The sequence below is a fragment of the Leuciscus leuciscus genome, assembly GCF_965113295.1.
Source record: "Leuciscus leuciscus genome assembly, chromosome: 6".
In the NCBI taxonomy this organism is placed as follows: Eukaryota; Metazoa; Chordata; class Actinopteri; order Cypriniformes; family Leuciscidae; genus Leuciscus; species Leuciscus leuciscus.
Genome location: NC_138730.1, coordinates 1,039,850 through 1,057,448, shown reverse-complemented (window position 1 = coordinate 1,057,448; position 17,599 = coordinate 1,039,850). Strand labels below are relative to the sequence as shown.

At 38.1% G+C, this 17,599-nt stretch overlaps 1 protein-coding gene across 4 annotated transcripts in view; it reads right to left on the bottom strand.

The window, feature by feature from the left end:
* The window catches only part of LOC309501911 (NACHT, LRR and PYD domains-containing protein 12-like), a 175,077-nt gene that overhangs the window by 10,576 nt on the left and 146,902 nt on the right, over positions 1-17,599 (bottom strand). For 2 of the 4 annotated variants that reach the window (XM_082174173.1, XM_082174174.1), the window contains exons 8-12: positions 16,363-16,533; positions 14,846-15,019; positions 6,923-7,093; positions 3,921-4,094; positions 3,519-3,692 (exon numbers count right to left, since the gene is read on the bottom strand). In XM_082174173.1, the coding sequence (XP_082030299.1) occupies positions 3,519-3,692; positions 3,921-4,094; positions 6,923-7,093; positions 14,846-15,019; positions 16,363-16,533 (864 nt within the window). The remainder of the gene's footprint in view (positions 1-3,518; positions 3,693-3,920; positions 4,095-6,922; positions 7,094-14,845; positions 15,020-16,362; positions 16,534-17,599) is intronic. The other 2 variants (XM_082174171.1, XM_082174172.1) reach the window with 1 other exon arrangement.

Here is a 17,599-nt window from a genome sequence, read left to right as displayed (position 1 = left end):
TCTCTGTTATGTGTGTGTCTCTGTTATGTGTGTGTCTCTGTTATGTGTGTGCGTCTCTGTTATGTGTGCGTCTCTGTTATGTGTGTGTGTCTCTGTTATGTGTGTCTCTGTTATGTGTGTGTCTCTGTTGTGTGTGCGTCTCTGTTATGTGTGTGTGTCTGTTATGTGTGTGTCTCTGTTATGTGTGTGCGTCTCTGTTATGTGTGCGTCTCTGTTATGTGTGTGTGTCTCTGTTATGTGTGTCTCTGTTATGTGTGTGTCTCTGTTATGTGTGTGCGTCTCTGTTATGTGTGTGCGTCTCTGTTATGTGTGTGCGTCTCTGTTATGTGTGTGCGTCTCTGTTATGTGTGTGCGTCTCTGTTATGTGTGCGTCTCTGTTATGTGTGTGCGTCTCTGTTATGTGTGTGTCTCTGTTATGTGTGTGTCTCTGTTATGTGTGTGTCTCTGTTATGTGTGTGTCTCTGTTATGTGTGTGTCTCTGTTATGTGTGTCTCTGTTATGTGTGTGTCTCTGTTATGTGTGTGTCTCTGTTATGTGTGTGTCTCTGTTATGTGTGTCTCTGTTATGTGTGTGTCTCTGTTATGTGTGTGTCTCTGTTATGTGTGTCTCTGTTATGTGTGTGTCTCTGTTATGTGTGTGTCTCTGTTATGTGTGCGTCTCTGTTATGTGTGTGCGTCTCTGTTATGTGTGTGTCTGTTATGTGTGCGTCTCTGTTATGTGTGTGTCTCTGTTATGTGTGTGTCTCTGTTATGTGTGTGTCTGTGTTATGTGTGTGTGTCTGTTATGTGTGCGTCTCTGTTATGTGTGTGTCTCTGTTATGTGTGTGTCTCTGTTATGTGTGTGTCTGTGTTATGTGTGTGTGTCTGTTATGTGTGCGTCTCTGTTATGTGTGTGTCTCTGTTATGTGTGTGTCTCTGTTATGTGTGTGCGTCTCTGTTATGTGTGTGTCTCTGTTGTGTGTGCGTCTCTGTTATGTGTGTGTCTCTGTTATGTGTGTGTCTCTGTTATGTGTGTCTCTGTTATGTGTGTGTCTCTGTTATGTGTGTGCGTCTCTGTTATGTGTGTGCGTCTCTGTTATGTGTGCGTCTCTGTTGTGTGTGCGTCTCTGTTATGTGTGTGTCTCTGTTATGTGTGTGTCTCTGTTATGTGTGTCTCTGTTATGTGTGCGTCTCTGTTATGTGTGTGCGTCTCTGTTATGTGTGTGTCTCTGTTGTGTGTGCGTCTCTGTTATGTGTGTGCGTCTCTGTTATGTGTGTGTCTCTGTTGTGTGTGCGTCTCTGTTATGTGTGTGCGTCTCTGTTATGTGTGTGTCTCTGTTATGTGTGTCTCTGTTATGTGTGTGTCTCTGTTATGTGTGTGCGTCTCTGTTATGTGTGCGTCTCTGTTATGTGTGTGTGTCTCTGTTATGTGTGTCTCTGTTATGTGTGTGTCTCTGTTATGTGTGTGCGTCTCTGTTATGTGTGTGCGTCTCTGTTATGTGTGCGTCTCTGTTATGTGTGCGTCTCTGTTATGTGTGTGCGTCTCTGTTATGTGTGTGTCTCTGTTGTGTGTGCGTCTCTGTTATGTGTGCGTCTCTGTTATGTGTGTGTCTCTGTTATGTGTGTGCGTCTCTGTTATGTGTGTGCGTCTCTGTTATGTGTGTGCGTCTCTGTTATGTGTGCGTCTCTGTTATGTGTGCGTCTGTTATGTGTGTGTCTCTGTTATGTGTGTCTCTGTTATGTGTGTGCGTCTCTGTTATGTGTGTGTCTGTTATGTGTGTGTCTCTGTTGTGTGTGCGTCTCTGTTATGTGTGTGTCTCTGTTATGTGTGTGTCTCTGTTATGTGTGTGCGTCTCTGTTATGTGTGTGTCTGTTATGTGTGTGCGTCTCTGTTATGTGTGTGTCTCTGTTGTGTGTGCGTCTCTGTTATGTGTGTGTCTCTGTTATGTGTGTGTCTCTGTTATGTGTGTGCGTCTCTGTTATGTGTGCGTCTCTGTTATGTGTGTGTGTCTCTGTTATGTGTGTCTCTGTTATGTGTGTGTCTCTGTTGTGTGTGCGTCTCTGTTATGTGTGTGTGTCTGTTATGTGTGTGTCTCTGTTATGTGTGTGCGTCTCTGTTATGTGTGCGTCTCTGTTATGTGTGTGTGTCTCTGTTATGTGTGTCTCTGTTATGTGTGTGTCTCTGTTATGTGTGTGCGTCTCTGTTATGTGTGTGCGTCTCTGTTATGTGTGCGTCTCTGTTATGTGTGTGCGTCTCTGTTATGTGTGTGTCTCTGTTGTGTGTGCGTCTCTGTTATGTGTGTGTCTCTGTTATGTGTGTGTCTCTGTTATGTGTGTGTCTCTGTTATGTGTGTCTCTGTTATGTGTGTGTCTCTGTTATGTGTGTGCGTCTCTGTTATGTGTGTGCGTCTCTGTTATGTGTGTGCGTCTCTGTTATGTGTGCGTCTCTGTTATGTGTGCGTCTCTGTTATGTGTGCGTCTCTGTTATGTGTGTGCGTCTCTGTTATGTGTGTGTCTCTGTTGTGTGTGCGTCTCTGTTATGTGTGTGTCTCTGTTATGTGTGTGCGTCTCTGTTATGTGTGCGTCTCTGTTATGTGTGTGTGTCTCTGTTATGTGTGTCTCTGTTATGTGTGTGTCTCTGTTGTGTGTGCGTCTCTGTTATGTGTGTGTGTCTGTTATGTGTGTGTCTCTGTTATGTGTGTGCGTCTCTGTTATGTGTGCGTCTCTGTTATGTGTGTGTGTCTCTGTTATGTGTGTCTCTGTTATGTGTGTGTCTCTGTTATGTGTGTGCGTCTCTGTTATGTGTGTGCGTCTCTGTTATGTGTGTGCGTCTCTGTTATGTGTGTGCGTCTCTGTTATGTGTGTGCGTCTCTGTTATGTGTGCGTCTCTGTTATGTGTGTGCGTCTCTGTTATGTGTGTGTCTCTGTTATGTGTGTGTCTCTGTTATGTGTGTGTCTCTGTTATGTGTGTGTCTCTGTTATGTGTGTCTCTGTTATGTGTGTGTCTCTGTTATGTGTGTGTCTCTGTTATGTGTGTGTCTCTGTTATGTGTGTCTCTGTTATGTGTGTGTCTCTGTTATGTGTGTGTCTCTGTTATGTGTGTCTCTGTTATGTGTGTGTCTCTGTTATGTGTGCGTCTCTGTTATGTGTGTGCGTCTCTGTTATGTGTGTGTCTGTTATGTGTGCGTCTCTGTTATGTGTGTGTCTCTGTTATGTGTGTGTCTCTGTTATGTGTGTGTCTGTGTTATGTGTGTGTGTCTGTTATGTGTGCGTCTCTGTTATGTGTGTGTCTCTGTTATGTGTGTGTCTCTGTTATGTGTGTGTCTGTGTTATGTGTGTGTCTCTGTTATGTGTGTGTCTCTGTTATGTGTGTCTCTGTCGCGATGCATCTTAGAATCGATTTTTTAACACATAAAAATGTGAGCAATAGGGGAAACCCAGAAAGTGCACTGCTATAAACAATGAAACATAAGCCCTGCTGTCTTCAAATAAATAAACTTCAGTCACACTGTAATTGCTGTACAGTATAATGATACTAACTGTAGTTTCTCCAGCTTGAATTGTGGGTTCATCAGTAGATCACTGAGGTTTTTCACTCCAGAGTCTCCTAGTTTATTCCCGCTCAGGTCCAGCTCTCTCAGGTGTGACGGGTTTGATTTCAGAGCTGAAGTCACATCAGAACAACCTTCATCTGTCATATCACAGTATCTTAAACTACATTAGCAGAGAGAGAAGAAAATAAGACAGAAGAAAAAAAACCTCTTTATTCTGTAAAGTCACATCATCTTCATCAGCAAATAAAACAGAGGAAGAGAGATCATCATCTTTATTTCACCAGATCACAGAATACTAAGTTTGCACAAATACAATGTTAAAGTGTTTTAGTTTAAACTGTTGAAGTGATTTCAAGCATTTTGTTTCTTGTATGTGAATGTGACTGACCTCAATCTCTCCAGTTTACAGTGTGAATCCTTCAGTACGGCACATAAGTGCTTCACTCCAGAGTCTCCTAGTTTATTCTCGCTCAGGTCCAGCTCTCTCAGGTGTGATGGGTTTGATTTCAGAGCTGAAGTCAGGATGAGACTCTGTTTCTCTGTAATACTGCATCCACTCAGACTGAAGACAGAAAGAGTAAATGACTCAGATCTAGGGGTGGGAATCTCTAGGCACGTCACGATTCGATTCGATTACGATTCAGAGGGTAACGATTATCGATGCATCTTTTTTTTTTTGTGACAACTTGGTACTTTTTTTTTTTCAGGATTCTTTGATGAATATAAAGTTCATAAGAGATTTATTTGAAATAGAAAGCTTTTGTAACATTATAAATGTCTTTACTGTCACTTTTGATTAATGTAATGCAACCTTGCTGAATAAAAGTAGGCAAGTTTCTTTAATTAAAAAAAAAAAAAAAAATCGTACTAACCCCAAACTTTTGAACTGTAAGCCTAGTAGTTAATGTTAAAAAAGCTTTCTATTTTAGATAAATGCTGTTATTTTGAACGATGGTTTGTTTGTAATGTGACATTTTTTATGTAGGCTATGACATTAAAGTTATTTTTTGAATTAAATTGTACATAAATAGGTTAAGCAATACAAATGTGTTTATGACGGTTGTTTTCAGACACATTGTCTACTTGCTAAAACTTTACAGTAAGGTTTCATTTGTTAACATTAACTACATTAGTTAACATGAACCAATGATGGACAATACTATACAGCATTTAATAACCTTAAGTTTAAACATTTACTGATACATTTTAAATACAAAAGTTTTCTGTTAACATTAGTAAATCCCCTGTGAACTAACATGAAGAAAGAATAATTGTATAAACTAACATGATCAGATTAAGGAATAAAAGTATTTCCTTAAGCAGAAGACAATCAAACAAGTTTTGTAAAAGGTAGTTCATCTGCTTTAGTGCTGCACCGTGAGGCAGTGTCAGTGTATTTTATGGATGGCTCAGCTAAACAGGCCAATAAGAGACTATTAACTATAGGGGTGACCCCGAATAGTCGAAGATTCGATGCTTCGATAGGAGGAGCCTGATTCGACTACCGATCTCACGGTCGAATCTTCGCAGAGGTGTTATGAAACGAGGATCATGCCACTTTGGCTATATGAGGGCGCTCAATGTCTGATTTCACATAGAACTAGCTTTTATGTCAATACGTTAATATTCAGCCTATTATGATAATGCTGTAGGCCTATATAAAAATGTGCAAAGAAAGAAGCTTTTAATAAATATTTTTTAACGTGCGTGAATAAATCCAAAAACCCCGTGACAGATTTAAGTTTCACTTTCAATCCGTGACCGAAAGAGGAGCGTCTTCGCGGCAAGGATTTAAATCTTTAACAATGTCTGGGATAAGAAAATCTAAAGTGTGGATGTACACCATCAGAAAGGATATTCTCCAAGGTTGGATTTAGCATCAGGAAAACCATGATCGCACTTCTGCCGGCCAACGTTAACATGTTTCACGCATAGACTGGGTTTCACGTTAGAATGTATTTTATCCGCGAGCACAATTTGAAAAGACTCCAACGGACAGACAGAGTGAAAGACGTTCAGGATTTGTTCTCTCGATCGGGTACAAGTGATTTCAAAACTTTTCAGCCGGTTCTAATTTTATTTTTGGATGCTGTGAACATTTTTAGCTAAAAAGACTGCCTCTCCAGTTTAGCATTTATTGTTGTTTCTGCAGTTAAAAAGACAAAGTTGAAAATTCTGGCTACTATCGTTATTTTAATAATTTATTTATTTTAATTTTATTTATTAATCTGTCAGGGTTATCTAATCTAACTATTTGTGGCTTGTGTTTTGAATATATGTTCCCCTGCACTTTCGGCATTTTGCACACATTTGCTCCTCATCCTGTGACTTGATTCTGATTTATTTCGTTTTGTATTTTTATTTATTAGAAAGGTATATTCTGTTCTAATTTAATTTAGTAAATTAATTGTTTATTTTTTCGGTGCATCGATGTTGTGCTGTAGGCTGGCCTGCTCGCACAGGTAATTTAGCCGATTTAATTTGATTTGCATGTGAAATGCAAATCTGCAGTGTGGCCTTTCTGGAGTTATTTATGTTATTTCTTAGTTTTATTGATCAAAAATGTTTTTATACATTTTCTTCTATATCTTTGTGTGATTTTCTGTACATCGCGGCTTTGAAACGTTAAAGCCCCGCCCCCAGCCCCACCCCCATACACATGATTCGACTATTAGTCGACTATAGGCAAGACATGACGATTCTGATTCGACTATGAAAATCCATAGTCGGGGACAGCCCTAATTAACTACTATTATTCCTTTTAATTATACTAATGTCTAATTAAAATGTCTACAAATGTATAAAACTGATCAGAGATCAGGTAAAACCCACAGACACTTGTTCAATCTCAGTGAATCTGCATGATGTATGGGTTCACAGAGATCATCGCCCCCCAGTGGTGAACCATTGACATTTCCAAACGTTTGGAAACAGTTATGACGTAACGAAGCCTTGTTTACTGAAATCACGTGACTTTGTCAGTTTGATACACACTCCGAACCACTGATTCAAAACAAAAGATTCGTAAAGGTTTCATAGCTTCATGAAGCGTGTTTCGAAAGCGCCCATCACTAGTGTTCAGTCAACTTACCTTCAGTGGATCTTATTACAGACAGATACTGTTCACAGACTTTTAAAATGCACTTGTTCAATTTTTGCAAGTTACAGTATATGTTGCACCAAAATTAGATATTTGTGAAATACAAAGATTAAATTGAAAGCAGTTATGAACAGTTCTGTTCCTGATGTCTGAAAAAAACATTGTTCTGCCTCTACAGTCACTGAAATACTTATTGACACATGATCAAACTGTCTGTCTGGAAATATTGTCATCAGCTAACATTACAACTAAAATTAAAGAGATATTATAAATAAACGAGCAATACTCACGTCAGTGTGTTGAGTTGACAGTGTTTATCCTGCAGTAGAGCAGCGATCTGATTCACTCGTGTGTCTCCTAGTTCATGTTCACTCAGATTCAGCTCTCTCTGGAGAAACGGGTTTATACCCACAACTCTATTCACATACTGACAGGCTTCCTCTGCATCAGGACTCACAAACCTGCAGAAGAGGCAATTCAGTTATACACTAAATGTCCATTGCATTACAAAAATGATTGATACGATAAAAAAACGTAACTATTGTTTTAAAGACAACTTAAGTTAGTTATTTAGATGTCAAATTTTTCTTTAAACATTTAAATGTTTAAAGAACACTTCCTGCTCAGCTCAGCTAGCGTTCGGACGCTCTAGCTTACTGCTCCGCGCTTTGCTCTATCGCTTTTATATTTTATCTTCTATATTTTAATATTTTAGCTCCTTTTATCACCTAATTTTAACTTCAGCAAATCAGCACAGTGCTCAAACGACAAAGTTTGGATTACCACAAAAACGCAGAATTCTTCTACCCGACCAGCTTACATTCCGGGGAAAGGAAAACACAACTGCCTACAAGGATAAGAGAGAAAATGCCTCTTCTGGAATCTACTTGCTGCACTAACTGCCACAGACTTTTACAAAGGATTGCAGTTCTTGAAACAAAGTTATTTACGGGACCACCAAACCAGACGGAACACACAACAGAGCTTCATCATGGACGCCCTCAGCATATAGCCGGTGAGTCCCATGAAACTAGTGCTCCTCGACAGGTAGAGAAACAAGCCGATCGACTTACAAATCGATGGCACAAACAGGGAGCGAGACCCAAAGGCACTTGAGACATCAGATTGTCACGAGCCTCACATATTACCGCAGTAGCATCCTCTACCCCAGATACAGCTCTGACAAGGACTGCAAACACTGGTCTCCTACCAACACCTATACATCTTGAGAACAGATTTGAAGTACTAATGAATGTAAATGAGGAATCCCCAAACGTGATGAATGTGATCGAACACAGACTGTATCAGCCAGTAGCTAACACTGATGCTAACTGGCGCTCAAGGTCGAGCAGACAGCGGCACTCAGCTCAGAGCGCAGCCGAGCCCAGGACTCTGATAGTGGGGGACTCCATAATCAGAAACATTAGCAGCAGGGATACAACTACATGCTGCCTTCCACAAGCTACAACTTCTGATATAAACAGGGAACTTCAAAACATTCTGATGAAACATAAGACTGCAAATCGACTCATCATTCATGTGGGGAAGAATGATATTCATAAAGAGCAGTCAGAACTCCTTAAGAAGGATTTCAATGAACTTTTTGAAACACTTAAAAGACTGAAAGTTCAAACATTCATCAGTGGACCACTCCCAGCTAGAGGAACAAACAGGTTTTCACGGCTGCTTGGGATTAATACATGGCTGCAAAACACCTGCAATATAAAAGGAGTAAACTTCATTGACAACTTCAATCTTTTCTGGAGTCAGAGACAACTATTTCATCGGGATGGCCATCACCCAAACAAACTTGGTTCAAGAGTGTTAAAGGACAATATCGACTTCTCCCTCAATCATCCTTCTGCAGTGTGTGTCAATCTGAACGACACACACACACCCGGAAACAGTATGAATGAACACGGGACTTCACTTCAGCAGCAAAATGGACATGCGGTTGACATATCACACAAGGACAATGATAACACCACTGAGCCACAACAACCTCTGCTCACGGACACAATCTCAGCTGAGCCCTGCCCACAGAGCTCACCACAGACAGACATATTAGAACTGCTCGAAGATTCAGCACCCAAGGACGATTTCCTGGAAAACAGCCAGGGAAGCCAGGACAGCATATCACAGCCTCCGATAACACCTGAGCAACAGCCCCTTTCACCAGATACTTTCTCGCTCTCGCCAGCAACTCCACTTCTGTGCTTCTCACAGAAAATGGAAGAACTGGTGCATGCTGGAACCAGACTATCCCACTCTTTTGCTGCAAGCCCCCAGATACCAACCAAAAAACGTCAGGCACCTCAAACACCGAAACCTCAAACATGTGTGTCGGGTCCCCGCTTTGATAACAGTAACTTTCTCAAATGTTTACAGAACAAGCGGGAACCCAGTGTGCCTGTATCTTTCTCTATTGCTGTTCTATTACAAGATAGAAAGTCTAAGGCCTTCAATAGCCGTACAGCAAACCCAACTAATCTGGTGCCTATTACATGTCAAACTAAGATTGCTGTGGGGACAAAAAGTAAGACTGTTAAGTTAGCACTTTTAAACATCCGCTCACTTAAAAATAAATCACTTCTAGTCAACGACTTAATAACCACAAACAACCTGGACTTTATGTTTCTAAATGAAACCTGGCTAGAAGACAGCTGCAGTGCAACAGTCCTCAATGAAACAGCCCCTCCTAACTTGACTTTTATGAGTGTCTGCAGAGCTGTTAAGAGAGGTGGGGGTCTAGCTGCTCTTTTTAAAGATATCTATCAATGTAAGCAAATATCGTTTGGGAATTACCCGTCTTTCGAATATCTGGGTACTGTGTTAAAAGGTGCTCCTCGCATTTTACTCATCATTATTTACAGGCCTCCAAAATATTCTCCAGCCTTTGCTGAGGACTTTACAGAACTGTTATCAACAATTACCTCAGAGTTTGACTGTTTTGCCATTGCTGGAGATTTTAACATTCACATAGATAATGCAGAAAACAATATGGCAAAAGAAATCAAAACTGTTTTAAAAACTTTTGATCTGACTCAGCATGTACATGGACCCACACACAATCATGGACACACTCTAGATTTACTTATCAGTAAGGGTCTAAACATTTCATCGATTGTTATTAAGGATGTAGCACTGTCTGATCATTTCTGTATTTTCTTTGATATATTGATCTCTCCTGCCACTGAAGCTAGATCTGTGTCTGTCAAGAAGAGATGCTTAAATGAGAACACTAGTGTACTATTTATGAAGGCTATATCCTTAACACCAAGCATATCTGCTGACTCTGTTGATTTTCTCCTTGATTCTTTTAACTCAAAAGTTAAAAATATAATTGATGATATTGCTCCTGTTAAAGTCAGGAAGAAGAGTGGCAGACAAAAAGCACCTTGGAGAAACTCAACAGCAGTGCAAAATATGAAAAGACAATGCAAAAAAGCAGAGCGCATGTGGCGGAAGACAAAACTTGTAGTCCATTATAACATCTACAAAGACAGCCTGCATGCTTTCAATATGGAACTAGGCAAAGCTAGACAGACTTTCTTCTCAAATATTATTAACAGCAATTTAAACAACACACACACTCTTTTTGCTACTGTAGAGAGACTGACAAACCCCCCAAGCCAGATTCCCAGTGAAATGCTCTCAGACAACAAGTGCAGTGAGTTTGCTTCTTTCTTCTCTGAGAAAATCAATAATATCAGAAAGGTGATCAGCACATCCTTGAGTTGCGCTGGGGTCAGACAGATCAGACCACCTGAGAAAGTAGTTACTATGTCTGACTTCAAAGAAATTGATGGCAAAATTTTGGAAGAAACCGTACAACACCTTAAAACATCAACATGCGCTCTTGACACACTTCCCACATCTTTTTTCAAAAGTGTGCTAAACAGTTTAGAAGCAGATCTTCTAGAAGTGGTAAATGCCTCACTTCTCTCTGGGAGTTTTCCAAACTCCCTGAAAACTGCAGTTGTCAAGCCCCTCCTGAAAAAGAGCAATCTGGATAAGACCATATTAACCCTCTGGAGTCTGAGCGTTTTTTTGGGCCCTGGGGGTGTTCTGACATGCCCTGACATTTGTGCTTTTTTCAGTTGCTTATAAACATATTAATGGCAAAGGTGTAAATTCACTCTATATAGCACAAACAGGACTACAATAATATGTGAGCCACATGTATGTACATGTTTTCATTTTTGAGAGAATAATGTTTATGCGTGGTTATCGAAAAAACTAAAAATTAAAATTTTTGAAATAAGACCACAAAACACATACTAAATATGTGGCAATAAGACTTTTGACTTATGGATGTCGTCGCCTATAGTTTTTTCTTCAAAATTATGTGAAAATAGTCTTGCTTTATCGTTCACATAAAACCATACATTGATTTAAATTGATGTAAAACAGGTTTTGCTTGGAAAGCCAATATGCGAGGGGGCGTGAACGAGGAGTGGTTTACACCTTAGAATACACCCACTCTGCATAATGATGAGCCATTCACTCAGGTGTGACACTGACTGAGCCACAATGAAAGGACAAAAGATATATTTAGAAGAAGACTTATATTGACCATTTAAGATTTTGCTTACATCTATCTTGTAAATATGTTTTGCTATTTTATTAAAATGGTTACAATTACAACAATAATTACAATTTCAACAATATTTCAAGTGTACTCTTTCTTTGTAAAAAAAAATGATTATAGGCCCTACATTTTATCTATGTATTCATTAGTTTGAATATAACCAACATTGGAACAGCTAACATCTTAGTTGATGACTTTATTTTTGACAAAAATCGTATTTTATATATAGAAATGGCTAAACAAAAGCTTATTTGATGTGGCAGTATATTCTACAGTAAAAACTGTACCCAAATCTACTAAACAAAATGTTGTCTTTCATATTTCGTCTGACTGTAACGTTGTTTTCATGAAATATTAGGGCATATTGTTAATTTGCAGTTTAATACGTTGCTTATACAAATAGCCTACATTTTATTTCAACATTCAGTCGATGTTTACTTATCTCAGTATAGCAATGCAGTTTGCTAAAACATCATCATTCATTCACACACGCGATTTAAATTGAAACTGTCTTTGCCAGCTGTGGTAAACAGCGCGCATTCATGGCGTTTATTCATTCATAAACAGAAACCCACGTGAAGAAATTCACGTGAGAAGGAAAAAACTTACTTGTATTCCTCAGCTCGCTCCTCGATATACCCGCACTTCTGAGGGACATTTTCGATTAGTATTATTCCTCACAGCGCTGCAAGACGGTGTAAACAATGATCTAAATAAACGTGTGTGTTTTCTCGAGCTGATGGGGGCGTTCACAGGATTGCCTCAGCCATTTGCGTTTGAATAGCGCGCGCTCTCCGTGGGCGGGGCCGATTATAACGTAATGAGATGAGATGAGCTCGACTGGAATCGCTCTCTTTTAATACAGATTTCACAAGATGAGAATAATTGTTTTTTTATATAAATGACTTCATTTAAAAGAAGAGAATTCAAGCTTCATGCCTGTCTGTCTGTATGTCTGTTTGACTGAGTATTCGCTGAGTTATTGTTAATTTTCGGACGCGTTTCAGAATGGACTTCACTGGCAGAGAGAAGGCAGAACTCGCTTCGTGTTTATTTTTCTTTATTTGGCAAAAAGCACAACACTTTATTTTTATTGTGAGTATACACAAAAATAATACACATTTAACAGAATCGATTGATGTATGAAACTCCTATGGAAAATCAAAGTCAACAGAGTATTTATGAGTTTCTTTTACACTAATAAAAAAAAAGCGAGCTGGTATCGCCGGCGATACCGTAGACCTCAGGGGGTTAAGCAACTATAGACCGATCTCAAATCTTCCTTTCATAGGCAAGATCATTGAAAAAGTTGTCTTCAATCAGCTGAACAAATTCTTAAGCTCGAATGGATACTTTGACAATTTTCAATCTGGTTTCCGACCGCACCACAGCACAGAGACAGCGCTCATAAAGATAATAAACGATATTCGCTTAAATACTGATTCAGGAAAATTATCAGTGCTGGTACTACTCGACCTCAGTGCTGCATTTGACACTGTCGATCATAACATACTTCTTGACAGGCTGGAAAACTGGGTGGGGCTTTCTGGGATAGTCCTAAAATGGTTCAGGTCATACTTAGATGGGAGAGGTTATTATGTTAGTATAGGAGACCATAAGTCTGAGTGGACATCCATGACATGCGGAGTCCCTCAAGGCTCAATTCTTGCGCCACTCCTGTTCAACCTGTATATGCTCCCAATGAGCCAAATAATGAGAAATAACCAAATTGCTTACCACAGCTATGCAGACGACACACAGCTGTACTTAGCCCTATCGCCTAATGATTACAGCCCCATTGACTCCCTGTGCCAATGCATTGACGAAGTCAACAGTTGGATGTGTCAAAACTTTCTTCAGTTAAACAAAGACAAAACTGAAGTTATTGCGTTTGGAAACAAAGATGAAGTTCTCAAGGTGAACGCATACCTTCACTCCAGGGGTCAAACAACTAAAAATCAAGTCAGGAATCTTGGTGTGACACTAGAGTCAGACCTTAGTTTCAGTAGTCATGTCAAAGCAATAACTAAATCAGCATACTATCATCTGAAAAATATTGCAAGAATTAGATGCTTTGTTTCCAGACAAGACTTAGAGAAACTTGTGCATGCTTTCATCACCAGCAGGGTGGATTATTGTAATGGACTCCTCACTGGCCTTCCCAAAAAGACCATAAGACAGTTGCAGCTCATACAGTTAGATTTAGGATTGATTTTAAAGTATTATTACTGGTATATAAATCATTCAATGGCCTAGGACCTCAATACATTGCAGATATGCTCACTGAATATAAACCCAACAGATCACTCAGATCATTAGGATCATATCAGCTAGAAATACCAAGGGTTCACTCTAAGCATGGCGAGTCGGCTTTTAGCTATTATGCAAGCCACAGCTGGAACCAGCTTCCAGAAGAGATCAGATGTGCTCCTACAGTGGTCACATTCAAATCCAGACTCAAAACACTTCTGTTTAGCTATGCATTTACTGAATGAGCACTGTGCCGCTGTTCGTCCGACTGTTTGTACTGTACTGTATTTTATTTTTCTAAACTGTTTTAATTATTCTTATTTCTTTTAATTATTTTAATTTCTCCTATGTCAGCAGGGCATTTAGCCCGTAACTGTAAATGCCCACTCAGAAGGTAAAAGAAAGTGATAATGTGAAAGTGACGTGTATTAATGTGGGTTTGAAAGTAGAACAGTATTTAAATGACGATATTAAAGTTTTCGTCTGAGAAAGAATGTGAACGCAGTGCTAAAGAAAGTGAAAAGAACGTGTGAGTAAATGAGGGAGAAAAGAAAGTTAAAGGAAAGTTGATAGATGGAAGTCGTAAGAAGATTGAAGGTTAAAAGAAGGAAATATTTAAGTCTTAAGGGAATCCTTTGAAGGAAAGATCTATAATAATATTCTTTTTTTATTTTTAAAAGTTCTGTATTTTATTTAATTTTTCTAAACTGTTTTAATTATTCTTATTTCTTTTTCTTATTTTAATTTCTTCTATGTAAAGCACTTTGAATTGCCATTGTGTATGAAATGTGCTATATAAATAAACTTGCCTTGCCTTGCCTAAATACACAAATTAATATATATTTAAAAGAAACTAGAGCAACACTCAATCCTAAAGCAAACTCATAAGAACAGAAACGTCTCACAGAGCAGAAGGGCAAAAGCTCACTAGATCATGATTTTCAGTATGAATACAGAGTGTGAAATTAAGATCTTTCTGTCTTTAAAGCAGGAGGAGTGAGAAACATCAGCACAGAGAAAACTGGCTTGTGAAACTGCATGTTTGTGGACATCTGGAGACTCATAGACCTGCTGTAGAGAGATGCAGTGAATCTGGGCTTGATGGAAATCTAATATTGTTAATTATCAAGGTATACTCCTGAATGTCAGCACATATACTGACCCATAATGTCTATTTGACCTGTAACTCGTATCACAACTAAACTGTGTTGACGGTTATCATCATCATGACAGAACCTGCAGCATCTGAGCTGATCTTGATCATTTTGATGCAACAAATTGTCCAACTTATTATATAACGAAAATAATATACTAGTTATGAATATTTAGCCTGCATATAGCTAATTTAGTTAATTATTTGATCCTGTCTCACCTCAGTGTCTTCAGTTGACAGTCTGGATCCTGCAGTAAATCATTGAGCTGCTTCACTCCTGATTGTCCAGGATCATTTCCTGTGAGATCCAGCTCTATCAGGTGTGAAGGGTTTGATCTCAGAGCTGAAGCCAGAGCTTTATAACCTTCTTCTGTCACACTGCAGTTAGAGAGTCTAGAACAGAGAGGAAAACATTCAGCTGATTAATCAGTTAAACCTGAACAATATAAATCCGTAAACTGAATTTTATTTTATTCTTTGTACAAATGTATTGAAAGTCAGTTGCAAAAACTGACACTTGAATATGGAGGCAAACAAAAGGCTCAGAGAACTTTAATATGTTAGATGTCAACATCTCTTTCAAGATTGCAATAATCTAAAACTGTACAGCTCTGAAAGTCTAGGATCTGAATGATCCACAACAAGCAACCTGAAAATGGTCGGAAAATTATCAAATTAAAGTTTGGGAATGGCCCAATAAAGTCCAGACTTCAATTTCATTAAAATGCTGTGGAAGGAGTTGAAACATAGCTCATGCTGGAAAGCCTACAAATGTCACTGAGCTGAAGCAGCTTTGCAAGGATGAGTGAGACAAACGGACCAAAATACCTTCACAGTGGTGTAAAACACTCATAAACTACAGGAAGTGTTTAGTCGAGACTAGCTGCAAAGCTGAAAGCAGAATCAAAGATACACAGCTCCCACAAAAGCACTAAAATACATTAATCCTGTCACATAAAATATTAAGATAAGTGATTTCTACCAGATCTCCCCCTCCTTTCTGTGGCAGATTTACCAGCTCTAACAGAATCATCTGAATTCTGACTCAACACTAGGTATGCAAATAACGATTAAATCACTAAATTATAAATTACTATAAACAAAAACAGAACAATTAACTTATATAGAATATACATATATAGAAAATACTTTATCCACAAAATATTATAATCCCCTGCAATTATTTGCATTACAGTGCAGCACCAAATGAATGCAGCACAAAATGAATGCTTATGTCACTTCAGTATTACTCAGTGAAAAAAACACAACAATAAAATGGCACAATGACAACCTCGCTTATATTGAACATCAAACTTGTATCAACAAAACAAATAAGACAGATGGCATAGTATACCCCCATTGTAACACTGAGAAATGAAGGTCTTTGGATTTCCCCCTAAATTTAAAACAAATTCTTAGTTTGTTGTTCATTAGTATTAAATAAATAATAAAATAGTACAATCATAAATTCACTTATATTAAACATTGGATTTTTATGAACAAAATTGATAAGAAGGATGATATGCTATACCCACATTGTAACAAATAAATAAAAGATCTTTGGATTGCTTAGTTTGTGGCTCATTATTATTTTGAATGAAAAACACAACAACAATAGAACAAAGACAAACCTTCATAACTTCATCAAATTCTTATTCATAACTTTTAGCCTCCGGGATCGTCCTGTCAGTCATTGCACCTTACTTTAGTCATGTGACTCCTGTGGCTCAACTTACCTCAGTATCTCCAATTTACACTTTATATTCTTCAGTCCAGTGCAGAGCAGCTTCACTCCTGAATCCTGCAGATTATTATTGTTCATGTTCAGCTCTTTCAGATTGGTGTCTGATCCAAGAACTGCAGCAAGAGCTGAACAGCTTTTTTCTGTTAAGTTACAATCATTTAACCTACAAATAAATCACAACACAGAATTAGATGGAACACATACAATACATTTTCTAAGTACAAATATTAAATACGTTCCATTATAATTTTGTACATAAACAGCATACAATGCATTCAAACAGCATTCATCTACAAAAATACTATTTCCTGTACATCAGTATTTTTTATTCAGTGACAAATTTAATAGATAAAATGAAGTATGTTTGAAAAAAATATTTTTATGGCTATAGGATTTCTTCTCTATTTTTGTCACCTGATGGAGTTTGGGTTTTTGCCACTGTTGACTCTGGCTTCCTTAGTTGGACACACTTAATATTCAACAATATTATTGACTTGACTGCACTGACACTATTAGATGAGACAGATCACACTTTTATGGCAAGTTAAAGGCATTTCACTATAATACTAAAAATGCCTTCATTCACATGTACACATGTCTTTTTGATATTAAATCTTTAATGATTTAAGTAAAGCTAAGATTACTTAAACCCAAGAACCTAAGAAATTGTGTTTGTTTTTAATATTTCAAGATAAAGTTTAACCGACGACTGATGCCGATATCTTAGAGAGCAGGGTGATCAATGGGTGATATATCATTAATTTAAAGATAGTAAAAAAGCATCCATAACAATTACTGAAATTACATTTACAATTTATTTTACTTAATATTTACTAAATAAAAAAAAACTGAAAAAAATAAACATTTTGAACTTTTTTTGTAGAAAAAACATCTTAAAATGTGTACATCAAATATTATACAACAGGCTTTTGATAAATGTTTATTTGTAAATCTCTCAATCTACATATTATATTACATTATTATTACATTAAACAACAGAATTACTAATAAAAATAAGTATTTCAAATGTCTAATTACTGTGAGATACAGAGGGACTGTCACGGTGTCGTGCAGGCAGAAGAAGACGAAGGAGAATCAAAAGTTCCAATGCAAACATTTACTCACAATATAAATAATACAGTTACATAGAAGAGGGGCAGAAGGTTCACACACACTAAATACGACGGAGATCGGACAAGGACTGACTGAACAGAATGGAGCTTAAATAC